General features: G+C 40.6%; 1 protein-coding gene across 1 annotated transcript; it reads left to right on the top strand.

Annotated features, from left to right (window-relative positions):
* The first annotated feature begins 75 nt into the window (after positions 1–75).
* Positions 76–27,053, top strand: gtf3c5 (general transcription factor IIIC, polypeptide 5). Its single transcript, XM_059994159.1, has 11 exons — positions 76–498; positions 1,367–1,592; positions 3,284–3,482; positions 9,437–9,632; positions 10,527–10,631; positions 13,912–14,026; positions 15,851–15,931; positions 20,912–21,009; positions 21,724–21,806; positions 22,257–22,399; positions 24,232–27,053. Exons 1-11 carry the CDS (start codon positions 283–285, stop codon positions 24,372–24,374), a joined length of 1,605 nt encoding a protein of 534 aa, XP_059850142.1. The 5' UTR covers positions 76–282; the 3' UTR covers positions 24,375–27,053.
* The last annotated feature ends 2 nt before the right edge of the window (positions 27,054–27,055 follow it).

Genomic DNA, 27,055 nt, shown 5'->3' with positions numbered 1-27,055 from the left:
GCTCAGCAGGCTGGGCAGCATTTAGGAAGAGTACAGTACAGTTGACATTTCGGGCTGAGACCCTCAGGATATAAATATATACACGTGTGTATATAAAATTTTATATTTGCCCATTACAAATTTTATGGGGGATACAGCTTGAACACACGATGTTCTTGAATGCTAAATTTAATAATTAGATTATTTCGTAGGTATGAATCTGATGTGAAGCGGAACCAATAGCATGATCATTTGTTCCTGCTTGTATGCCGGACGTAGTTAAGTGAAGGACGGGAGGCCGCGATGGCGGCGGGCGAGCAGGCGGTGGAGATGGAATCCGAACAGGCGTTGGAGTCTAGCTCTGGTCAGGGCTCTGCAAGATTTGTGGGTGCACAGACCACGGCGGTCAAGATCAACTTTGACGCCGAGAAGCGACTGGTTTGCGCCGAGTACCCTGGGTTGGTCCGCGACCCGCTGAAGATGCTGGAGACCCTGGGCGGGGAGGAGGGGGTCTCCCGGGTGAGTCAGTGATCTGCCGCTAACCTCTAGTCGTCTCTCCATTCCCCTCCACCCACCTTTCAATTGTTTATCCTCCGTCAGATTAGTAACAAGATTACGTTGCCAGTCAAGCTGGATGAGGATTGTCGTGTTTAGGTTACGTCCGTTCAAATCTCACACATAAAGGCTAACTATTCACGGAATTGGGAAGTGTACTTTCAAACCTGTCTCGGGTGAATTTACTAAAGCTAGCCTATTAACACATCAAGGAGACCCTAAAATGTCCCACCGCGTGGAGGAATGCACTGTTACACGCAAAAACTCAGCAGATCCTCCGGCATCTGTAGAATGTCTTGTATTTAACATTTATTCTAACCAAGGCTGGATTTCTAGTAGGCAGGAATAATCCATAGAGTTATCCACACTGGGGAAAATATTGGAGGAGGAATACAACATTATTTCAAACAAGTGTATTAGTCACTTGACACACATTACTAAAATAATTTGGTCATTATTAAATGTAAGTTGTTCTATTAGAGACTTGATATATATGATGAGCTGTAAAGTGTCTGAAGTGGCCTAAAGCCAGAAAGAGTTGTTTATAAATCAAAACTTTCCTTCCCGACCTTGCTTGTTGCTGACAACTCATAAGGTCAGAGATTTATTAACAGGCATCTTCCCCAGGATATTATCCAATACTTACCAGGGGATTTTATCACGAGAACTTAACACGTGTTCGTAGGTTGTGTAGTGTTTGTTAGACATTGAGAATAGCATCCTTTATACTAAACTTCTCCGATTCTGAAATCATGCATCTTCTAAATGTGCTGTACAAGTATAACCAATGTTTATGATAATAATCCTTGAAAATTTGTTTATTTTGGAATAGGCTTATGCTGATCCATGCAGGAGGCTTGAACTGCACTTTCGTCCAAAGGATCCTTACTGCCACCCTGTGTGTGGTAACCGCTTCCCTTCAACCAGTATGCTACTTAGGGTCAAAAGGAGAAGGAGAAAAATTACTGCAAAAGAAACTTCAAAGGAAGGAGAGAGCGAAGAGGTTAAATACGAAATGGAAATTCTTGGAATCATTGGGACCACTTACAAATTTCAGGGTAATGCATTATTAGATTGGATATGATTCAGATAGTTGTCTTTGGAATAAATAAGAAAATAAAAACTACAAATTCAGTTCATGACAAATTTCAGTCTGGCATTGCCCATAATAATGCAGGAGTTTGTTTGGGAGAACAGGAAAGAGTGGGGAGAATATGTGATGATGCATCACAATCTTTGGTGACTAAGGGACATTTGCAGGTGGAGAGAGGAGAAGGAAAAGCTCGCGCTGGATTTAAACGTGTGATTCTGTGGCATTATTTTGAGGAAAGATCATTGGTTTGACCATAATGTGTCTCTAAACTAACATTAATTTTAGCCAATCCTCATAATTTTGTTTGTGGGTGCTTGTGCAAAGGGTCTGTCATATTTCCTGCACTGCAAGAGTAACTATACAAATAGCTGAATGGTTGCAGTTCTGCTGAGATTCTAAAAATGTTAACAAATGACAATCCTTTGGTTTTATCCATTGCTTCCTCTGGATGTAGTTCTCAAGGTGCCCCTCTGAGCACCGCAGTAGCATAGCAGTTAGCGCGACACTGTTACAACTTGAGGCGTTGGGGTTCAATTCCGACATCATCTGTAAGGACTCTGTACGTCCTCTTGTGGAATGTGCAGGTTTTCTCAGAGTCCTTTGGTTTTTCCCACAGGCCAAAGCTGTACTGTTGGTTAATTGGTCATTGTAAATTGTTCTGTGATTAGGCTAGTGTTAAATCAGGGATTGCTGGGCAGCATGGCTCAAAGGGCCAGAAGAGCCTATTCCATGCTGTATCTCTAAATAAAATAAATAAACTGCAGAATACTTTTTTCCCCAATCCCCATTAGAAAATGCTAGACTTGAATTTCCTGGGCAGCCTCAAGGAGGCAACATTCACAGATTAATCTGGTGAAATTTGCATTCAGCAGTCCTGCCAAAGGGTCTCGACTGTACATTTTTTTCCATAGATGCTGTCTGGCCTGCTGAGTTCCTCCAGCATTTTGTGTGTGTTGCTTGAATTTCCAGCATCTACAGGTTTTCTCTTGATTAGAATATTGTTACACCTTTTTGCAGAGAAGAGTATTTAGTCTATGTCAGTTCTTTAAAAAGAAGTTATCCAAATAATAGCCCCACCACCTCCTGTTGTTATCCCACAGGCCAGCAAATGGTTTCCTTTTTAAATACCTGTCCAATTTCCTGTGAATGTTGCTGTTGAATCTGCTGAATCTTGCCTCACCAGGTTAAAACAATTCCCTTTATCTTCTTTAGTTCTTCTGCCATCAATTTAATTGTCAGAGTTCTCTATTAACTGACTGTCCTGCCAGCTGAAACCATTTTTTTGTCTACAAATGTCAGGGTTTAAGCACTTCTTTTAAGTACCTCCTCATCCTTCTCTGTTGCAAGAACAATGATCAAACATCACTTACTACTAAACTCTTTTTACACTTTAAAAATGTAGGACCCTGAACTGAATGCAACTGAGATCTAACTGATAATTTACAAGACTTTAAGCACAACTCTTCCTTATTTTCACTTGGAGATTATTACATATAAGCCTAATCTATTGTATACAGTGCTGAACACTTCAAAGTAAATGGATTATTTTCTATCACCCAGCTCTTGCTTCCTCTGTCAAATGATACACATTGACAGACACACTCACTTTATTTCACTAATCATTTGCTTGAAGGGTTTTCTGATTGTGTTTTACAGGTATGTCTGATTTCCAATTTCTTGCCTTGCACAATACGACAGAAGGCTCACAGATGTCCATGTATGACAAGGTCATCCTCCGCAAGCCTGAACACAAAGAGTTTTTTGACCAGGAGTTGCCACTCTACATCCCTCCTCCATTATTTTCCCGTGTAGATAATCCTGTAGATTATTTCTACCGACCAGAAGTCCAACACAGGTCAGTATAGATAATAAACACAAGATTCTGCCAATGTTAACTCTTTTTTTTAAAAAAAAAACTACACAGCTGCGCAAATCAATCATTGCTCTGAGCAGCAATTTTTTTTTAATGGTCTGAAAATTTCATGGCACTTCAATTTTTAAAAATATCTTCATACTATGAATATTTAAATAGAAAATTGAAAAATTACATACTTTTGATCTTATTAATTGAACAGTATAATTAAATAAAGTTCAAAAAATAACTTTTCATGAACTTTTTATAGTCTATCTTTATTAGAAATCCATTGTCTATAAACACTGTCCAGATTAATTTTGCATCCAGATCAAAGATGTGTCTTAACCCACATTAAGTCATCCAAGCGTTTCACTTCTACCCTGCTTCTGAATTTTGATTTGATTCAATTCATAAGACCGAATCCATGTCCGCATTGGGCACTAGAAGCTTGAAGAGCTCCAACAATGGCAACAAGAATTGGCAGTTCTTCAAATTCTGCATTTCTAAGCACGACATTCAACATATCAGTGAACGTCCTAATTGAACCAGTCTTAACTTTCTCAGAAACAAAAAGTTTTTGAAATCACTGTATTGCTGTGATACTTTTGAGGAAACAACTTTTGTATATGAAAGAAAATTCCAGCTGCGCAGCAACAAAGGCTGCGTGTGTGGGAGCATTTCAGTTATCGCACTGCTGCACATCCGCGCAGCTTAGAGGGAACAGTGGATTCTGCAGGTGATGAAAATCAGACACAAAATTTTGGAATAACTCTGCAGGTCAGGTAGCATCAATGGAGAGGAATAAAAAGCCAATATTCCGGGCCAAGCATCGGTATAGATTACCAATATTATGAACTTAACTCATTAACACCAATGACAATTAGATGGCCTACAGAGAGGAAGATGGTCTCTTCAATGTCAACAAGACAAAAGATGATTATCGACTCAAGGAAAACTTGCACCACTCACATTCCTCAGCGGCACTGCAGTGGAAACTGTAAGTAGTTTCTAACTGCTGGGAGTGCACTTCTTGCACAAACTCCTATGGTCTCAGATCACATTCTATACAATCGGGAAAGCTCACCAATGCCTCTACTTTCTGAGGAGGCTGAAGAAAGCTGGGTTGTGCACATCTATACTCTCCTCATTCTATAGATGTGCAGTAGAGAGCATCCTGACATGCTGCATCACTGCATGGCACGGAATCTGCACTGCAGCAGACAAGAATGAGTAGTCAAAACTGCCTAACACACCAACCGCATTAGCCTATATGCCATCAAGGACATTCACCCTTCACCACCACCCTCCCCTGGAAGTTTTCATGTTTTATTGTTTTACAACATTGAATTGCAGTTGATTTAATTTAGCTTTTTTGACATTGATCAACAGAAGACTCTTCCATATCAAAGTGGAAAAAAAATTTCTACAAATTGGTCTGAATTTATTACAATGATTAAACACAAAATAATAATTGCATAATTACTCACCCTCTTCAAGTCAGTGTTTTGTAGATGCACCTTTGACAGCAATTACAGCTTTGAATCTGTGTGGATAGGTCTCTGTTAGTTTTGCACATGTGGACACTGCAGATTTCCCCCCATAAAAATGCTCAAGCTCTGTCAGATTGCATGGGGATCATGGCTGAACAGCACTTTTAAGTCCAGCCACAAATTCCCAACTGGATTGAGGTTTGGACTCTGACTTGCCCACTCCAGGGCATTAACTTTGTTGTTTTTAAGCCATTCCTGTGTTGTTTTGGCTTTATGCTTTGGGTCATTGTCTTGCTGGAAAACAAATATCCCCAAGTCGCAGTTCTCTTGCAGACTGCATCAGGTTTCCTCCAGAATTTACCTGTGTTTTGATGCATTCATTTTACCCTCTACGTTCACAAGCCTTCCAGGGCCCGCTTCAGTGAAGCATCCCCACAGCATAATGCAGCCACCACCATGCATCACGGTAGGAATGATATGTTTTTGATTATATGTGGTGTTTGGCTTACACCAAACATAGCATTTACTCTAATGGCCAAAAAGCTCAATTTTGGTTTAATCAGATCACAGAACCTTCTCCCCACTGACTACAGAGTTTTTTCTACATGCCTTCTGGCAAACTCTAGCCAAGATTTCCTGTCAGGTTTTTCCACCAACAGTGGCTTTTACTTTGCCACTCTCCCATTGAGCTGTGTCTGGTGAAGCACCCGGGCAACAGTTGTTGTATGGGCAGTCTCTCCCATGTCAGCCACTGAAGCTTGTAACTCCCTCCAAAGATGTCATAGGTCTCTTGGTGGCCTCCCTTACTAGTCCCCTTCCTACATGGTCACTCAGTTTTTGAGGACAGCCTGTCCTAGGCAGATTTACAGCGGTGCCATATTCTTTTCATTTCTTGATGGTTGACTTAACTGTACTCCAAGGGATATTCAGTGTCTTGGAAATTTTCTTGTATCCATCTCTTGACTTATGCTTTTCAATAACCTTTTCGCAGAGTTGCTTGGAGTGTTCTTTTGTCTTCATGGTGTAGTTTTTCCAACGATTCTGACTCACCAGTTATGTTCCCTCTAAGCTGTGTGCGAGCGCACACAACCAGCGCACAAAGGAAATTAATGTGCGCACAAAAGGTTAGTTACCTAAAATAATGTAGTAATTAATAATTATACTTATTGAAAATAACCTTTTAGCTAAATGTTTCTTTTAACTAGTTAGTCGGTTTTTCAAATACCACAATGCACGTCACTAATTTACATCACCTCACCTTTCCTGTTCCGGTTTGTACAGCTGCATCACGGTGGCAGCCATCTTTGGCGGACAGTGTTCATATCGTAAAGTTAACGAAGGTCTGTTTCAAATCCTGTAGATAGCTTACTAAGTTTTTATTGAAAAATATATTAATTCACTATGTCGAATTCAAAAGAAGCGAATGGCGTGAAGTGCAAAAGAACTGCAAATCTGTTAAAGTTGAATGGCTTAACAAAATAGTAGAAACTGCTACACCGAAAACATCACAGTAGGTACAAGTTCGCTGTTGACTTTTATAAATAGTCTTCGTGTTCATTTAGAAGAAAGGTTTCCTGAAGATGAGGTACAAGAATGGTCAGATTTTGATTTCTCTGCAATTACAGATTGTGACTTCACATTTGGCAATGAACAAGTTAATGCCTTATGTCTAAAATATCATGATTTTCTAGCTGAAAATACTGTAATAGACAGTTTAATGATTTCAAATTTTCAGTGCAAGAAAAAGTTAAATCCAAACTGATTTCAAACTTTGCTCAAATGGTCACATTTGTACTTCAAAATGAAGAGTTTTGCGACCTTGCACAGTTGATGGACATTGGGGGAATCTTTCTCGCATCTGGTGCGGACTGTGAGCGAGGTTTTAGCCTAATGAATCAACTCAAAAACAAGCTGAGAAACCGTTAGATGAATGTCATTTGGATATGTTAATGAGAATCAAAAGCTATCAATTGGATGAAAGTTCTATTAGTCTAGATAGAGTTTACAAAGAATGGGTAAATGCCAAAGACAGGAGAGAGAAAAAATAACTGAGTGATTTAAACATGTATGCTATTTTGTTGTTATTCTGTGCAGTTTTATGTCAAATATTTTGTAAACCTACATAAACTGTGCCATGTGTGCATTCAGTGCGCACATACTTTTGTCACAGGAAAAAAATTGCTTAACATAAGATTTTTGCGCACACTGACTACTAAAAATTAGAGGGAACATTGCTCACCAGCAGTTGGACCTTGCTGATACAGGTGTATTTTTACTACAATCAATTGAAAAACCTTGACTGCACACAGGTGATCTCCATTTAACTAATTATGTGACTTCCAAAATCAATTGGCTGCACAGTGGTGATTTGGTATGTCATATTAAAGGGGGTGAATACTTATGCAACCAATTATTTTGTGTTTTATTTTTGTAATTAATTTGGTTTTCAAATTGACGTGAGAATCATTTTCTGTTGATCAATATAAAAAAAGCCAAATTAAATCCACTGTGATTCAATGTTGTAAAACAATAAAAAGTGAAAACTTCCAAGGGTGAGTGAGTACTTTTAATAGGCAATGTATATACAGAAAGGGCTTGTAACGTCATGAACTGTTTATCCCACTCCCATCAGGAAGGAGGGTGCATAATGTCCGGATGAAGACCATCAGATTCAAAAACAGTTACTTTCTTCAAGCAGTAAGGCTGATCAGTACATTCACCCACTGACCCACTCATTTACTGGAAATGAAATTAAACAAACTTAAATCTTGAAGAGGAATATCCCCTGCAATCCACTTTGTCAAGACCTCCAAGAATCTTGCATCTTTCATTGGTGTCCTTTCTTACACTTAAAGACTCGTTCAGAATTGAGCCTAGTCAGTTTAGCTTTTCCTCATATCCCTTCCCCTGCATTCTTGATATTAGTCTAGTAATCATTCTCTAAACTGCTTAATCCATTAACACACTTCTAAAAGGGAAACCAATACTATACATAATATATAAGATGTGGTCTCTCCAATGTCCAATGTAAATGAAGAATAGCCTCCCTACTTTTTCAACTGTTTCTATTAAGATGGGGGATTATATGGGAGACAAAGCCTGTGCTGTACTGTACTATTCTATGTTATATGTACTTTTGTTTTCAGTTCCCTAGTAATAACCAATAACATTCTGTTAACTTGACCTGCTGTTCTTTATACCAGACTTCTGTGAATTATGTGCAGGGACACCCAAACTCCTCAGCATCTGCAGTCTCTCATTATTTTGATAATATGATCCTTTTTAATTTTCCTGTCAAAATGGATAATTTCACATTTTTTGCATAATGTTCTTTGCCCACTGACTTAAGCTGTTCATACTCCTATGTGGCCATCACATATCCTCTTCACAACTTAATTTCTTTTGCATTTCATGTAAAAATTCAGTTACCAAACCTCAGGTGCTTTCATCCAAGTAATTGTAATAAGTTGTAAAAATTTGACTCCCCCAATGCCGATTGGTCTCACGTACTAAAAGAAAGTGGAACATAATCACAGAAGACTCATTTATGTCTACTCAGTGTTTCCTGTAGGCTGGCTAATCTTTTCACAGGAAAATGTTACCTCCAGAAGCTTTTACTTTCTGCAATAATCATAAAAATTGCTCTCTGGAAATCTAAATCTTGTACTTCCACCATTTTATCTTTATTCACAGCATACAACTTCTACAAAGGACTTCAGTACATTGATCAAATACAACTGCTTACCTTGAATTTTTTAAGTGCTCTACTAAAACGTCTAAGAATAGCCACTGATAATTTCTGAAATGGCAGATGTTAAGCTGACTTGCCGTTTGGGAAACTATCAGTAGCTTTTTGGTTGCCTTTCCTTTTTGTATGAAGGCCCTTACTTTTGACTAAATATGACCTTTCTGTCTACTCTGTTAATCTGTTCATCTTATTTCACTTTCTGTAGCAAAGAGCTCCAGCTTGTTCAATTCTTAACAATCATTGATCATTTTCAATCCCAAAAATAAAATTGTTGCGTCTCTTATATTACTTTAACTGATTTTGCTCAAAATCTATTGTATTGATATATTTTGTCTTAGTTTTTAAAGCCATATCCTTATCCTCCTATTGATCAGCACATCCCAGTGAGCAGTTTGGTTGCTGCATTTTCCTTATGTCATAGCACTTTCTTAAAATAAATTGCATGGTTACAGGATGCTTTGTGACATACTGGATTATAAAATGTTTATATCATGAGCTACTTTGCATTTTATTAGTAAATATACGTTTATTTGCAGAGTCTAAAAATTATAGCATTTACTTGTCCTAACACTGGCCATATTTTGAATCTGGCATCTCATTTTTAGATTCTGTGGCATTTGTCTATTATTGGCAGAACAGTGCCATGTCTAGATGGTAAGATGTAGTGAGCAAAGCCAGTTGGCAGCAATTCTTTTTCCTCTTCCTCTCTTTCCTAGGGAAGGCTATCACCCTCCAAAACTGTCCAACGAGAACTTGATCGGTCTGGGCCGAGCCCGCCGTCCACACAATGCCATATTTGTGAATTTCGACGATGCTGAGGTCCCATCCCAGCCACTTGAAGCTGCAGTTCAGAACTGGAGAAAATTTAACACTCAAGTGGTAGACCGGAAAGCTGAAGAAGAACTGAAAGCGGTGAGCAGTATATGTATCCCTAAGGTGGCTGATTGGTGTTTATTTAAATTATTGCTGAAGTTAACTTTTTTAATAGAGTTGGTAAGTTTTCCGAGGTGAAAATGGCAAATCACATTCCTCAATTTCACTTTAAAGGGCAAATCACATTCCTCAATATCACTTTAAAGACCAGATCACATTCCTCAATATCACTTTAAAGACCAGATCACATTCCTCAATATCAGTTTAAAGACCAGATCACATTCCTCAATATCACTTTAAAGACTAGATCACATTCCTCTATCAGTTTAAAGACCAGATCACATTCCTCGATATCAGTTTAAAGACTAGATCACATTCCTCAATATCACTTTAAAGGGCAAATCACATTCCTCAATATCACTTTAAAGACCAGATCATCTTGTTATTATTGCATTGTTGTGTGTGCAAATTTACTGTTTGCAAACTAACTGCCATTTCCCTTCCACTATAACTATGATGACAATTTAAAAATACTTCTAAAGTCCTGATGTATTTTCTCTTGTTATTTCATTTATGGGATGGGGGTATCCCTGACAAAGTCAGTATTTATTGACCTTGAAAATGTGCTAGTCACCTTTTTAACTTGTTATAGTCAAAAGTGTGGATATGGCTATATAAATACAAGATTTTTAGGTCTGTGGCGTGAAATTATAAACTGATAATGTACTATTTATTGTAATGCTGTATAATATTAAAATGTTATAAGTTATACATGTACATGCAAAGGATGAATATTTCTGATAGTGAGTGAATTCTGTCTTGATGGGGTGTTTCTATCAGGACTGCACATAGTGTTGTGAGTTGCATGAGATGCGGAAGTGTACTCAACAGTGGCAGAACACAGAACCTCATTGTCTAAATCGATCTCCTCAGCTCTTTGAAGTTCGGCCCATTTGGTCTCGAAATGCAGTGAAGTCAAATATTAATATCCATCCAGAGAAACTGAAGCTGCTGCTGCCTTTTGTAGCCTACTACATGGTGAGTCCTTAATAAGTATTACAGCACTGAACAGTATTTCAGCCCACCTTATCCATGCCCACCCTGATGCCTTTCTGTGCACACTCCATTTGTCCACAATAGGCCCTTATCCATCTGTATTTTTCCTATCCCAGTACCCATCTGCACCCCTTCTACATTGTAATTGTATCAGTTTCCATCACCTCCCCTGGCAGCAGGTATCAGATATTTCTCACTCTCTATATGGAAAATCTTCTCCATCAGATCTACTTTAAAATTTCTCCCCTCTCACCTCAAACCTGGTCATTCAAGTTGTTGATTCTGCTGCACTATCTCAAGTCTATGTCCCTCATAGTTTTGTAAACCTCTGCTGTCAGTCTTTAACGTTCAGTGCAAGTTAATCCATCCTTCACACTCCTTATAACTCCATTGCAGGCAACATCTTGGTGAATTTCATCTCCACTCCCTCTGTGTTGCTATCACATCCTTCCTGTTTTGGGGCAACCAGAACTATACAGAACTTCACACTCTGACTAGTTGCAAAATGACATCCAAACTCTTGTAGTCAGTGCCTCAGCCCTTGAAGGGATGCATATCAAATGCCTTTTCCGCTACCCAATCTGTATCAGGTGAGTTATGAACTTGCACCCCAACGTCTCTTTATACATGAAAGCTCCAAAGGTCCCTGCAATTTATATGTCCTATCAGAATTTAACTTCCACAAAGTACATTATATCACTCTTGTCTGAATTAAATTCTGTCTGCTATCGCTGGCCCCCACTTTCCAGCTTATTTATGTCCCACCGTGTCCTTGGGCGTCCTTCTTTGCTTATTATGACTTCACCAATTTTTGTGCGGTTTTTAAGCTTGCTGATTGCACCACCTATCTTGGAGGCCTTCCATCGGTCGGGATCGACCATGGATGTTATGCCTTGTCTACATCGACAAGCAAGCCTGGATGCTATGATACGGAGAGCAGGCTGCTCCTCTCCGTGCAGCTGATGAATCTAAAAGAATGGCAGAGACCGATACTATTTGACACCGGCAGCATCGCAGTAGTTGCCGGTCAGCGTTGAACACTGCGTAGGACTGCCTCAGGGATTGCATCTCCAGAGTTTTCCTTCTGGATGAGCTGCCAACCGTGGCAGAGGAACCCCATCTGCCCAAAGCAACAGTTTTTAAGGCATCAGTAACCCAGCTTTGCCCCTTCTCCTGTCAGTGGAAACGGTTCTGCCAGGCTTAATAGCTAAGCCACACATGAAGGCCGGGAGCTGGATTTGGTTGTTAGAGGCTCTTTGGGACGCACGCCATTGGGAGCAATTATTAAGTGGTAGGAGGTTATCCCCACTCCGAGTCCCCATCTCACCCCTGGTTATGACAACCTTAAGGAACCCTTTTCATTGGAATCATTTATACATATTACAACCAATAGTAAGTGTAGGCACCATTCAATATGGTACTATGTGTATCTGTCAGAGATTGGTGGAGCCTTTTCAAAGCTCTGCCTTGCTTGGCCTGTCAGGTCCTGGGCATTGACCAGTATACTCGATTCCTGAGCTAGTTCACCAGGCTGAACAATGCTTAACTGGGGTCATCAATGTAAGTTACAGATTGTAGCAGTGTTTGCTAACCCCAGTAAGTAAATATTTGCCATTAAATGCTGCATTAAGTTCACACAAAAGGACTGTCATTTCAATGAAGTACTACTTTGCCTGTAAGAATGTTTCTAAGCAGTTGGATAAATTTGTCAGGGTTCTCTGTTTTAGTGAAGGTTTAAATGACCGTAATAAGTCAGTGTGACTCGTGGTTTACCCTGGCATCAAAATGAGTACGTGAGTGTACGCACTTAAGGGTCATTGCTCTGGGTTTTTGATAGGGATGGTGCTGAGCATTAATAAGTTATGGGAGCAACACACACAAAATGCTGGTGGAACGCAGCAGGCCAGGCAGCATCTATAGGAAGAAGCGCTGTCGACATTTCGGGCCGAAAACCTTCGTCAGGACAAACTGAAAGGAAAGATAGTAAGAGATTAGGAAGTAGGAGGGGGAGGGGGAAATGCGAAATGATAGGAGAAGACCGGAGGGGGTGGGGTGAAGCTGAGAGCTGGAAAGGTGATTGGCAAAAGGGATACAGAGCTGGAGAAGGGAAGAGATCATGGGACGGGAGGCCTAGGGAGAAAGAAAGGGGGAGGGGAGCACCAGAGGAAGATGGAGAACAGGCAGAGTGATGAGCAGAGAGAGAGAAAGAAAGGGGAAAAAAAAGAGGAGGGGGGATAAAACTAAATATATCAGGGATGGGGAAGAAGGGGAGGAGGGGTATTAATGAAAGTTAGAGAAGTCAATGTTCATGCCATCAGGTTGGAGGCTACCCAGATGGTATATAAGGTGTTGTTCCTCCAACCTGAAGTGCCAGGAGGGAGATCGGTGGGAAGGGATGGGGGGGATGAATGGACAAGGGAGTCGCGCAGGGAGCAATCCCTGCAGAAAGCGGGGGGGGGGGGGGAAATGTGCTTGGTACTGGGATCCTGTTGGAGGTGGTGGAAGTTATGGAGAATTATACAGTGGACCTGGAGGCTGGTGGGGTGGTAGGTGAGGACAAGGGGAACCCTATCCCGAGTGGGGTGGTGGGCAGATGGGGTGAGGGCAGATGTGCGGGAAATGGGAGAGATGCGTTTGAGAACAGAGTTATGGTAGAAGAAGGGAAGCCCCTTTGTTTAAAAAAGGAAGACATCTCCTTCATCCTGGAATGAAAAGCCTCATCCTGAGAGCAGAGGCGGAGAAATTGCCAGAAGGGGATGGCATTTTTGCAAGAGACAGGGTGGGAAGAGGAATAGTCCAGGTAGCTGTGAGAGTCTGTAGGCTTATAGTAGATATCGGTAGATAAGCTGTCTCCAGAGATGGAGACAGAAAGATCAAGAAAGGGGAGGAGAATAAGTTATGGGAGTTGATCATCGTAAATCCTTTAGCATATTGGATGGCTGGGTATTGGTCTCTGGTTCTTGTTTAGCTGAGGAGGGGAAGAATGTTTGTAAATCTCATGTTCACACACATTCTTCTATAAAAAATGAGAAATGATGCTATGGTAGAAAGTATTTTTACAGTTCTTTCCAACAGAACTGGCTTCATACAGAGAGTATAAGCTTGCTGCTGATATTCTTAAAACATAGGTTCTTGTGCTTTAGTCTGCACAATGGAACCTTTAGTTGGCAAAACAATAGTGCATTCTATTCCAGAAGCGTTATCTCTGAAAATCTACTGAACACAACTGGTCGTTCTGCATTTTCTCTTCCATTCTCTTTAGCTTACAGGTCCTTGGCGAAGTCTCTGGGTAAGGTTCGGATATGACCCAAGAAAAGATTCCAAAGCAAAGATTTATCAAGTGTTGGATTTCAGACTTCGTTGCAGCACGAAACATGGTAACTATTGAGGAAACAGAAGCTGAGTGCAAAAAAAAAAGCAAAACTTCGAAAGCGTATGTAATATGAGAAAAGAAAACTTCCATATATATTTGTTCTTGCTTTCCCCTTTTTATCTTTCTAAACTAGGTTGAATTCACAGTCAGTAAAGTTCAAAATTAATTGTATTATCAAAGTATATTTCACCATCAAATACCATCCTGACATCCATTTTCTTGCAGGCATTCACACAAGCAAAGACTGGCAAATTGTGCAAATACAAAATAAAACAAGTAATAATGAAAATAAATAAGTAAATAAATAAAACTGAGACACGAGTTGTAGAGTCCTTGAAAGAAATTCCATAGGTTGTGTTCATTGATTAGTTCATTGTAGTAATGAGTGAAGGTGTCCACACTGGTTCAGGAGTCTGATGGTTGAAGGGTAATAACTGTCCCTGAACCTGGTGGCATGGGACCTAAAGCTCTTGTATCTCCTTCCTGATGACAGCAGTGAGAACAGAGTGTTGTACCTATGTTTATTTTCTGATCCTTAAATTTCTTCCAGGATTTAAGAATGAAAGGCAGTCTCTATTCTTAATGATTGTTTATTTTAAAGTATAAACAAACATACAGATACTAAGCACACTAAATAAAGAGCTGAGAAACAAAGGAGAAAAGTGAATGAACAGCAAAGAGTGTTGGGTTAAAAGATGGTGCTTCTGAAAAATCCATCATTTTTATAATTAAGATAAGAAAAATTCCTTAGATGAACTAAACCAATCAGTGATGGCATAATTACATCACGTGGGTAATGTGCTAATACTTAGCCAATGAAAGCTGATAGACCATTATACCGCTTTCTGCCAGGAAGTGGGGACAAGCCACCACATACTGTGTAAAATACATGAGTTTGTTTAAAAAAAAATACAACTTTAGTCTTAAATGAATTCACCTTATAAAAAGTATTAAAATATAGTGGCTTCCAACAAGAGCATGACCTGGAAGTGGAGGTCTGTGATGATTGATGCTGCTTTCTTGTGGCAGTGCTCTTTGGAGATGTGCTCAGTTGTGGAAAGGGCTTTTCCTGTAATGGACTGGACTTTATCCATTACTTTTTGTACACACTGAAAGAATGCTATGCTGCCACATGTGTCATCTTTAATATTTTCATGTTCATAGACTTACGTGGAAACAGGCCCTTTGGCTCACTCTGTCCGTGTTGTCCGACTGGTATTTGTCTAATTAATTCCATTTCCCAGCACTTGGAATTTCAAGTTGTCATCAATCTTTTTAAATGCTGTCAAACTACCTGCCTCAACATCCTGTGGATGTGAAAAGTATTATCCTCAAATCTTCTGGAACTCCTATCACTTTCCCTGAAATTTGTGCCCTATGGGCAAAGATTCCCTGCTAAATATAAAGGTTTCTCGTTATTTATCCCCATTATTGCTCGCTGCTCGTAATTGAAATGATCTGTTCCAGGCAACATTCTGGTGAATCAACCCCGCATCTTCCAGTGCACTCTCTGAAGTTAGTGATTTCCTTTTACATTTGGCTGGGCGGACAACCATGGTTTAGGTTTGATATATTTTCTGAAAGCTGTACCACTGACGATGGAACACACTTGGTATTAAGAGTCCCTCAGTAATGCGCCTCTGCCAGAGCAGCTTTCCTATCAGTGTTTTCTGCTCAAGTATCTGGCAACTTTCTGTCTCATGAAAGAACATTACATACCTGCTCCTGAAAAGTATACACCATTAGGCCTACAGGGCAAACAAGTAACTAGAAGTTCCATGGTTAAGTGTTAATGAGGGCACATATCTAATAATCTTTCTTTTTGCAGGTTATATGCCCTCTGATATGCCAGTGAAGGCAAAGCGCAGCACATTTAACTACAGCCTGCCCATTACCATCAGCAAGCCAGGTAAGAGTCAGTAAATGCAAGTGCAATGAGAGAGAGGAAAAGAGTTTCTGGGTCAGTCACTCCAATGATTTGCAATTCCATGGACTTCAGAGATCATCTTGCATCTAAAATTTAAAACTGACCATAGCCATAGCCAGATTCCTATCAGGTAACAAGGCTCTGTTTTGAGTGCTGAGCCTTGGTGTATTTGTTTTAAAAGGGTTTGCCCAATCCAATCTAAGCACAAAAGTAAAAGTTTTTCGTACTGGACCGGACACTCCCATCAGTGCTGGGTGACCAAGCTCTTATGCTTTCTGATTAAAGGGCATTGAACTGAAGTGCTACTTCTGATTTTTGGTCTTCACAAAATTATACATACTTTCAACATTACTGTTGATTTTATATATTAAGAAAATCTAGGCCAATTTAGTTCAAAGTAAATTTATTATCAAAGTGCACATATGTCGCCATATACTACCCTGATGCACTTTTTTTTTGCTGATGGATCTTTGCTTACTGCCGCTTATACGCAGGAGGGGGGAACTGGGGAGGGAATTTGGGGTTCTCACGTTTAACTGTCGTTCATTCTTTGGGGCACTTCTGTTTTCGTGGATGTTTACAAAGGAAAAGCATTTCAGGATGTATATTGTATACATTTCTCTGACATTAAATTGGATCTTTGAACCTTTGAGATTCATTCTCTTGTGGGCATTCGCAGTAAATACAAGAAACACAATAGAATGAATGAAACACCGTACCCAGCAGCATGGACAAATAACCAGAGTGCAAGGGACAACAAACTGTGCAAGTACAAAAAGAAATAATAATAAATAAATAAATAACCAATAAGTATCGAGGACATGAGATGAAGATTACATCAATGGTTGGAACAGTTCACTGATGGGGTGAGTGAAGTTGAGTGAGGCTATTCCACTGGTTCAAGAGCCTGATGGTTGAGAGATAATAACTGATCCTGAACCCAGTGGTGTGAGTCCTGAGGCTCCTGTATCTTCCTGATGGGAGCAGCGAGAAGAGAGCATGGTCTGGATGATGGATGCTGCTTTTCTACGACAACGCTCTGCATAGATGTCCTCAATGGTGAGGAGGGTTATAGCTGTGATGGACTAGGCTGTATCCATTATTTTTTGTAGGCTTTTCCATTCAAGGGCAATGGTGTTTCCATGCCAGGCCATGATGCAACCAGTCAATATAATCACACATGTTAATAAGTTTGTCAAAGTTTTAGATGACATGCCGAATCTTTGCAAACTTCTACGAAAGTAGAGGCGCTGCTGTGCTTTCTTCGTAATGGCACTTATGTGCTGGACCCAAGACCTATGTCTGATCCTCTCTACCTCTGAGCTCTGTATGAGGACTGGCCCATGGATCTCCGGTTTCCTCCTCCTGAAATCAATAACCAGCTCCTTTGTCTTGCTGACATTGAGTGACATCAAGTTGTTGTGGCATCAGTCCGCCTGATTTTCAGTCTCGCTCCTATATGCTGATTCATCACCACCTTTGATTCGGCCAACAGGAGTGGCGTCATCAGCAAACTTAAATATGGCATTGGAGCTATACTCAGCCTCACAGTCATAAGTATAAAACGAGTAGAGCAAGAGGCTAAGCACATAGGTTTGTGGTGCACCTGTGCTGATGAAAGTTATGGAGGAGATGTTGTTGCCAATCCGGACCGACTGGGGTCTGCACGTCATGAAGTATTGAGTGCAAGGTCTTGAAGTTTATTGATTAGTTTTGAAGGAATGATAGTATTGAGTGCTGAGCTTTGTCATTGAAGAGCATCCTGATGTTTGCACCTTTACTATCCAGATGTTCTAGTGTTGAGTGAAGAGCCAATGAAATGTCATCTGTTGTTGAACAGTTATGATGGTAGGCAATTTGGAGCAGATCGAAGTTACTTCTCGGGCAGATATTCAAGTCAAGTGAAGCTGAAAGTAATTTAAGTACATTCATGAATGTAACGTATTGTTATGAACCCCGTAACTGGGTTGCTTACCAGCAAAGATAGAGGCGTCCGTTGGAGTCTGGTGATACTATTTTTAACAGTATTTATTAGCAAAAATACACAAAAATAATATCAATGTAAATATACAGATAATATACGTCGTCAATACTAAACCTAAAAGTGCGAGTATAATAATAATCAATAAGAAATAAGCACTGTCATTGTCTAGGGGATAATGAATTGTCTGATGGAAATATAAAGTTCGCTTCAGTTCACACAGGCTGCCATCGTTTGTTTGTCGCTGTGTTGCAATTGTTGGAGAGAGAGAGAGAGATATAAGAATGGGAACAGTTACGGCTAAGTGTTTAGCCAACCTTCCTTTATGATTTAGATCCGTTGGTGTCTCATTGCTGTGACCTCTCCTTTAGCTAAACCGTTCTTCCGTGATGAGCCCGCCACCCAGGCAAGGGAGGACGCACACGAGCTCTCACTGGCTTTTGCTATAAAACGCTGTCACTGGATTTCTAGCGTTTCTCCTGTTGTGTCTGAGGGGTGTTCCCCAGACCCGACTTTTATCCTCACTCACGGGGTCTCAGATGTCAATCAGGTTGGGGTGATGCAATCCCTCAACCAGACCACTCTGGTCGTCCCCTGAGGGGTTTCAATGAATAGTACAGTACTCAATACACAATTCCTTCTCCAAGAGACAATAGCAGTAATCAGTGGTTCCGTTCCGCTTATGTCAGGAGACATTCCAAACCGTGTGTATTCTGCGTCTCTCTCTCTCTCTCTCTCTCTCTCTCTCTCTCTCTCTCTCTCATTATTGACATGATGTGTATCTCCCTCATTTCCTGGGTCTGAGACCCGAAATAATAGCGATCCTACGATTCTCAAAAAGGAGGGGGCGACTTTTCAACCTTCGGCCCCTCAAAGTTGCTCCGTATTCGTAACAGTATATAATGTATATAGAAACAAGATAGCTCTTCTTCGAACCAGGTTGTAAAGCACATGACACATGATAACTTATGAAGGTAAGGATAAAATCTACAGATGAATCACACACAAATAACAAACTAAAGTGCATTAATATTAAATATTGTAAGATACATAACAAATTAACCAGTGACACTTTGAATGTGATGCAGCTGGTAATTACAAAGCCTAATCGCCTGGGGAAAAGCACTGTTTCTCATCCTGACCATTCTTGTTTTTATGCATCATATTCTCCTGCCCGATGGTAGAAAGTCAAAGAGGATGCTGGATGGATGGTGGGATTCTTAAGGGCCCTGAATATGCAGAGCTCTTAATAAATTTTCCTGATGGATCCCTATGATCCTCTCTGCTGTTCTCATGGTCCTTTGTAGGGACTTCAGGTCCAGTGCTCGACTGCTCCCATACCAGATAGTACAACTTGTCAGGAAAAGTGCTCCTGTAAAACACAGTTGAGATGGGGAGAGCCTTGCACACCTCAATCTTCTTCAGTAGTGGAGTACTGTGTTCCTTCTTGTTCAGAGAGGTGATATTAAGGGACTAGGTGAGGTCATCCATGATGTGAACTCCCAGGAACTTGGTGCACTGAACTCTACGAAGAAGTCATGGACGTATTTGCAGACAGGGATGGTTTGTCTGCACCTTCCTGGTTCACAATGATTTCCTTTGTCTTCTCCTCATTCGGGCTTAGGTTGTTCTTCTCTCACCAATCCACCAACTGCTCCACTTCCTCTCTATACTCCGTCTCGTCAACTTTCTTGATAAGGCCAACCACTGTTGTGTCATCTGCAGGGTGAAGAGCAGCTCAGCCTTGGGGTATGAATACGTTTCATCACCAACCTGTTAGCGAGAAAATGTCTGACACATTCCTCTATAAATTTATCAAGTAATTAAAACCAGGCTCTGAATTGCCTACGTTGCCCCTCTTTTGTACAAAATTATCTTAACCCAACCTGAAAGTAGTTAACACTAGCACAAAGAATTCAGTGAATTAGCACCCATTTCATTGTCTGGCAGTCTCTTTTACAGTTCCACTGTTCTTTAAAAAAAATACCTTCTTAGTGCAACATGCTACAGCCATTATAATTTGTAAGTAATGTCTTCTAATTTATTTGTATCCACTCAAGAGAATGAGGCATCTTCTCCTGTTAGAACCTACTCTTTTTAATGAAAATGAGCTGGATGATGTGGAAGTTTGTATAAATCCCTCTCACCCTGGACCTTCTCATGACTCCTTTGCCCTTATAAACATCTGGAATCTCTGCAACTGACTAACTTGAGCCTCTTGCACATTAAGGAGTTTAATTACAGCAGAGGCAAATGTGCCTTTGATTGCCTTGGCACCAAGCCCTGGAATTCCCTCCCTGTACATTTCTGCATCTCTAACCTCCTTTAAGATGTCCTGTGAAGTGTCCAGGCCCGTTATACTGCACTGAAGTTTTATATAAAGTACCAAGTATTGTCACCAAATAGCAAACACTACTGAATGAAATTAATCAGAGACCTGACCTGCTGAAGTTAGTAGAATTAGTATGGCTAACACGAGAGGACACAGTTTTAAGGTGCTTGGAAATAGGTACAGAAGCGATGTCAGGGGAAAGTTCTTTACGCAGAGAGTGGTGAGTGCGTGGAATGGGCTGCCGGCGGCGGTGCAGGCAGATACAATAGGGTCTTTTAAGAGACTCCTGGATAGGTACATGGAGCTTAGAAAAATAGAGGGCTATGGGTAATCCTAGGTAATTTCTAAAGTAAGAACATGTTCGGCACAGCTTTGTGGGCCAAAGGGCCTGTATTGTGCTGTAGGCTTTCTATGTTTCTAACTCAAGTTGGCAAATACAGAGCATGTAACTCATTAAGCTATCAGGAATACAGTATCTTGCTTAATGCTTTGAAAGTAACACCATTGCAATTGAAATCTGTGCTAATATCAGATAGTCACTGTTTGCCCAGTGTGGGCAACTGAGCATGATGTGTGAATGATTTAAATGATGGAATCTGTATTGTTTTTTAATTAAATGTGTGATTTTGATATTCTTTCTAAAACTTAGCCCCCCAGGTTGTGAGTATTCAGGATCTAACAAAAGGTTCTAAGGTTCTCAACTTCCCACAGAGGAAAATATCAACTCTATCTGGATACAAGCTTAAAGTAAGTTTAGCAATAAAATGGAGATGTGGGAATTTCGCTCAGTGTATTTTGAAAGAAAACTATATATTATGAAATGTGTGGCTCAGAGACAGTACACAGACCAGAGAGAATCACTAGGGAAGTTGTTTGTATACTCAAGGAAGTTACTAAAAAGTTACGTGATCTTTGATCTACAGTGCCACTCAAACTGTGGTTCTGCACGGCCACGTCTTGATATGTCCAGGTTTGGCCTGAAGTCGAGCACCTTCGGGGTGTGGCCTTGTGCAGCCCTGTGGAGGGGAGGGTTGTGTGAGGGAGGGGGGCAGGGGGCTTTGGGGTTCTTTTATTTTTCTGTCATTCATTCCTTAGGGTTTTTCTTTTGTTTCAAGGAGGTCTGTGGGGAGTAAGAATTTCAGGTTGTTTGTTGTATACTTTCTCTGATATTAAATGGAACCATTGAACCGATGGCCACAGGAGCTTCATGATGAACACTTGTATGCTGTTGTGTGGATTGATTAACTGAATGCCTCCTCTCATTCGCAAATCTTGTAATTTGTTTTTTTTTCTTCAGTGGTCTTTGTATTTCAGCCATTCTTGCCATTGTCCCTTCCTACCAAATCCATCCCTCTACAGATTTCAGTAGCCTCATTGCCAGCAGACAGTTAGTGTATCAGAATGTAATGGATGCATTTTATGATGTATTCACCCTGATTTCTACAATTTTCACAATTCCAGGAGTCGGCATACATCTTCAGAGAGGACACTTTGCCACCTTATCGACAGATGTTTTACCAGTTGTGTGACTTGGACGTGGAGAGGTACTAACTCATTGGACTTGAGTAAGAAGGGGTTTCAGTGGAGAATAAATTGAGAATGGAAGAATGGGTGAGATGTTGAAGGACTGAGGGAATTCAGCCTATTAAAACTGAAGTGTTTCTATGATAAATATTGGCCAGGGCATCAGGGAGAAATTCTCCATTGTTTTTCAAGGCATCACATCTTTTGTACATACCTATACCTTAGAAGATAATTGAGACCTCAGTTTGATTCCTATCAGTCAAAATCTCTGGATTGGGACTTAATCCTTGACCTTCTGACTAGAAGAGAATTGAATAGAAATGAAGAGAAATTGAATAGAAACTTCTGAATAGAAATGGAGAATTTAGTTTTGTGTTGCAGTTTACATAATTTCCAGAGCCTTTCAAGAATCACAGGTATGGAACTATGGTCATTTCATTCCTAAAACTTCTTCCCTTCTGACATTTCAGTTTAAAAGAGATTATCCATCGTAATAAAGGCAAAGAGACCACTTGTAATGAGAGGGATGGCTGGTGTTTGCCCAAAACCAGTGATGAACTCCGGGATCGGATGTCTAACATGATCAAAGAAATGTGTCGCAAGAACCGAGCAGGTGAGGGCAGTACCTACACTAAAAAGAAAAATCAGAATCTTTTTCTGCTGGTCAGCCTGACATTGTTTCTTTCTCTGCTTCAACCTCCATCCTCCATTTCCTTCTCTGCTGTGACTTGGAAGAAAAATCAGAATCTTTTTCTGCTGGTCAGCCTGACATTGTTTCTTTCTCTGCTTCAACCTCCATCCTCCATTTCCTTCTCTGCTGTGACTTGGATTAAATTTATCCATCCTGTTTAAAATCTTTAATTTATTGTGACAACGTTCACCCAAAAGCCTCTCCGCTTTCACAGCAGAGCCAGTGATTCTTCCCTCCTTATACCTGGATGCAATTTTGTTAATATTCTCCTTCATTTCCTGCATGTTTTATTGGGGAGCTAGTGAACTTTACTTGAGAAGCTTGACCTGCGACTAGATTTTACTTACTGACTTGCATGCATGATTGTTCTTCGGTGCACTTATTTACTTGCTGCTTGTTACGCCAATGGCGTTTAGGGCAACAAAGAAGATCCTCCATCTCTGTTTGTCCTAGCTCGTCTTCTCTACTGGGTCTACTTTTCAGGGGCAGCCATGCAGTTCCCAGTTGGAGTCTCAGGAATATCATCACACAATGATGTAGAAGGATTCTTCATTGCTGCTTCCAAAACAATTTTGTTTTGCCAGTTGGGGTTGTTAACCCTGAGCTGACCCACCCCCCCCCCCCCAAGAACTTGGAGGAGCAGTGGACCACTGTTAGTCTGTCCTCTTCCTTTGACCCGTTTGGTGTGGGTGACTCTACTAAGAGTGAAATCATTAAGCCCTGACTCCAGCCAGCGTAGCTCTCCGGGTCATTGAGGCACGCAAGCCTCCAAACCACAACAAGGTTGTGATTCTCTTGGAGGTTCGCTGCATTTGAACAAAGTTAAAAATAAGAAATCAGAGCAAAGACTTAAACATGAGTACCTTGTATTAAAATGATGGTGTGAAACTTCCTTCATTATATTGTTTTAATATAGAAAACCAATAAATAAAATAGATATGGATGTTCTGTTACAACAGAAAGGGAAAGGAGGCTCCAGGATATGTTTCACTTTTTGAGATCTGGAACTTCGTAATATGAGGTGTTACCATACAGCTCTGACTACCTGAAAGGATGAAAGTCTGTGTTCATAACCCTTCGAAGATTCAGTGGTGGGATTATTGGGCAGCATTGTCAATATGGATTTAAAAGAATGATTTTCAAGTTCTACTGCACCATTTAAACTAGAAGTCTTAGCCTGGCACTTAAACGCAGGGATGCTGCTCACGTCAGTGTCTCTTCCTCACACTACCTTCCTCAACTCATGACACATCTTGTGTCATCCAAATCACACTGTCATCTGTCATTTGTTGCTGCAGCTCTTTGCATCCATTCCCCAGGAGAGGCATTGTTATCCACAACCCCGTGTAAAACAGGAATCTTAGAATTCTGTGACATCCATCTGAATCTTAAGCCAACTGAAACATGGAAGCTTTTGCCAGTATCTTGGGGAACATCTCGTGTCTGAGCTGGAATGCATCTGGGAACTTTATAACATCCTGAACTTCTTCTGTCTGCAGGTGTATTGGGACGTGTTCCATAGTTGTACAATTGTGAAAGGGTGATCTTAACCAGTTAAATCTCTAATACACCTGTATTGAAAGTTGAACTTTTTGTAAGTTTCACCATTTGAAAGTTACACTCTCCATCTGCAACTTTTGACAAGATGGCGGGTGGGTGTGCTAGGGTGTATTATGCTCTGGTAAACTGGAAGCTGTGACACTATGAAACTGACATTGCCTTTCTTCATCATTTTGTTTTCTTTCATGGTTCAGTTTCAACCTCTTTGAGGAAGAAGCCATCAGTCACAAAAGCGTATGAATCTGAGGAGGAGGAGGAGGAAGATGAGGAGGAAGAGTATGCACCATCAGAGGGAAGCGAAAATGAAATGGAGACTGAAATTCTTGATTATATGTAATTTAGTTGTGAACTGGACTCAGTTACAGGGCTTAGTAGAGCAACACTGATTATGTTTTACTGAAAATACTGACAAAGGATGGTGGTTTTGCTTGGACTGTTTGAGACCTTGTTCAGCAGGGTCTTATGTTCCCGTTGCAGGCTGCATTGGGGCCAACCTGTCTGATAGAAGAAGCAGCTGCTAGAGGTGGTATTGGTCAACACTCACTGATTGTACAGTTACTTGCCAAGGCAGTTTATTGGAAAGTGACCAAAATGTGGACGTGTTTAATTGCACAGGTGATACGTGGAGAAGAGGTGTGCAACCAATTTGCTGCTCTGCAGCATCTCTGTGTCTCTATTATGTAAACAGGAAGGCAAGTGATTATGTGAAGGCTCAATAACACGTGTATTTATGAGTTAGTAACAGAATATTAAATCAGACTTCTTCCCACAGTTTGATGTGAGAATGCATGGTTGAGTACTGGGCTGCAGGCTGGTGTTCTCTGTGACATCTTATCCTTCATAACTTCTCCTGCTGCGAATGTCCATTCTCCACTAAGACTTCAGTAGGCAGCTAATCCACCAAGACCAGCTTCCTCTTGCTGGCCACTGTGTTGACATCAGAATCAGTTCCAGACACAGGTAGCAAAGCTAGGTTGCATGATTTGGTGCATCTTTTATTTTGTAAACAAATGAGATCCAGAAGGAGCAGAGTGCCTTCACCAACACACTGGTGTGCCTACAATCAGAAACTGGCAAGAGTTTCAACGAGTGGAGGGGAAGACAAGGCTCCACCATCAGAACAACTTCAGCCTTTTCCAGCATTTACAGGTTTTATTTCAAGTTTCCAGCATTTGCAAAACCGTGCTTTTCAATTTCCACTATCTCTGATTGGAAACTGGTGACAAAGATTCTTCCCACTCACTCCGAAGTTAATACAACAAACAAATGGCAACTCCCAGTAAGCCTGCAATCCACATGTAACATCCATAGATCTTGGTTCACTCAACCTGAGGTTAAATTCTTTGGCTGTGGATTGGAAGAGAATGCATTCATACCTCTGCAAATGAAAGACAAGAATAGACATTCCTCACAGTCACATCACCAAACATATCATCGATGAGTTCATACCAATAACCATATAACAGTTACAGCACGGAAACAGGCCATCTTGGCCCTTCTAGTCCATGTCGAACACTTACTCTCACCTAGTCCCACCTACCTGCACTCAGCCCATAACCCTCCATTCCTTTCCTGTCCATATACCTATCCAATTTTTTTTTTAAATGACAAAATCTAACCACCCTCTACCACTTCTACTGGAAGCTCGTTCCACACAGCTACCACTCTGTGAGTAAAGAAGTTCCCACTTGTGTTACCCCTAAACTTTTGCATCTTAGCTCATGTCCTCTTGTTTGAATCTCTCCTGCTCTCAATGGAAAAAGCCTATCCATGTCAACTCTGTCTATCCCCCTCATAATTTTAAATACTCCTATCAAGTCCCCCCTCAACCTTCTACACTCCAAAGAATAAAGACCTAACTTGTTCAACCTTTCTCTGTAACTTAGGTGCTGAAACCCAGGTAACATTCTAGTAAATCTCCTCTGTACTCTCTCTAATTTGTTGACATCTTTCCTATAATTCTGTGACCGGAACTACACACATTGATATTCCTACTTGGCATTCTTGGTAGTTTGGTTTGGAGATTAGTAGTGCTAGGACGGTTGTGTGTGGTTGAATGAACTCATGGCATCTCCAAGCTTCAGGTGGATTATCTTATCAGTATGGTGAATGATGTGCTATTAACCTTGATAACTAATGACACTTTCTCTATCCGACTGAACCTGATAAGCATGGAATCAGAGGGAACAAGGTGCGCCAACAGTGAATGGATAGCTTGAGATGGCTACTTCTCTTCCCCACACCTTCTCTCCGTCCTTCCTTTCCTGAAAGTGTTAAAAATAGTTCACATTTCCAAGGTTATGAGTGAAAGCGTGATGGAGGAGGTGTGCAGAGTCCATTACAAATGGAAAGCATGCAAGCAACAGGTGTTTGAAACTCAGAACACAAACTAATCTTGTGCTTGAGAAATTCTCAGCTGTGGAACTGTTAAGATAAGAGAGTGCTATTTGTGGAACTGCTTATCTATAGAAAGCAGGGACTACAGAGTGCAGGATGAGAGCGTTACTTTTATTGTGAAGTCAGCTCAATTGATCTTCTGTCTCTTCATGCTTTATTGAACCGTTTTCAATCATTTAATAGCGATTAGTGCAACATAATTACAGCTCGGGGCGTTGAAGTTCAGAATCAATCTGTAAGGAGTTTATATCTGGACTACATGGGTTATCACCAGTGTTCTGGTTTCCTCTAACATTCCAAAGACATACCATTTAGCAAGTTAGTTAGTCATTGTAAATTGTCCCATGATTAGAGTTAAATCAGGGGTTGCTGAGTGGTGTGGCATGAAGGGCCTATTCCACCCGTATTTTTAAATAAAAAACAAGTAAATCAAATGAAAGCTGGCACTAATGCCTCTCACATTTGCTGTATGCTTCATTTCATAGACTTAATATTGTAACACAAACTCATTGCACTTCCTGTGCCTGGGGAGGTACAACTTTGCTCTCTATTGCATATGAAAGAGAACTAAAGTTTAGAATAGTATAACCAAAAGAAAAGTCAGTTGTGCACGTAAGTATA

The sequence above is a fragment of the Hypanus sabinus genome, chromosome 18, assembly GCF_030144855.1.
Source record: "Hypanus sabinus isolate sHypSab1 chromosome 18, sHypSab1.hap1, whole genome shotgun sequence".
Taxonomy (NCBI): domain Eukaryota; kingdom Metazoa; phylum Chordata; class Chondrichthyes; order Myliobatiformes; family Dasyatidae; genus Hypanus; species Hypanus sabinus.
The sequence above is the reverse complement of the archived record's forward strand: the minus strand, read 5'-3'. Positions and strand labels throughout refer to the sequence as shown.

What these genes read in the sequence shown, in the direction of transcription:
- gtf3c5 (XM_059994159.1), top strand. Translation starts at nt 283, where the DNA reads ATGGCGGCGGGCGAGCAGGCGGTGGAGATGGAATCCGAACAGGCGTTG. An exon ending in CTGAAGAAGAACTGAAAGCG is followed by an intron (nt 9,633 to 10,526) that starts GTGAGCAGTATA and finishes CGATCTCCTCAG; the next exon opens with CTCTTTGAAGTTCGGCCCAT. An exon ending in CTTTTGTAGCCTACTACATG is followed by an intron (nt 10,632 to 13,911) that starts GTGAGTCCTTAA and finishes CATTCTCTTTAG; the next exon opens with CTTACAGGTCCTTGGCGAAG.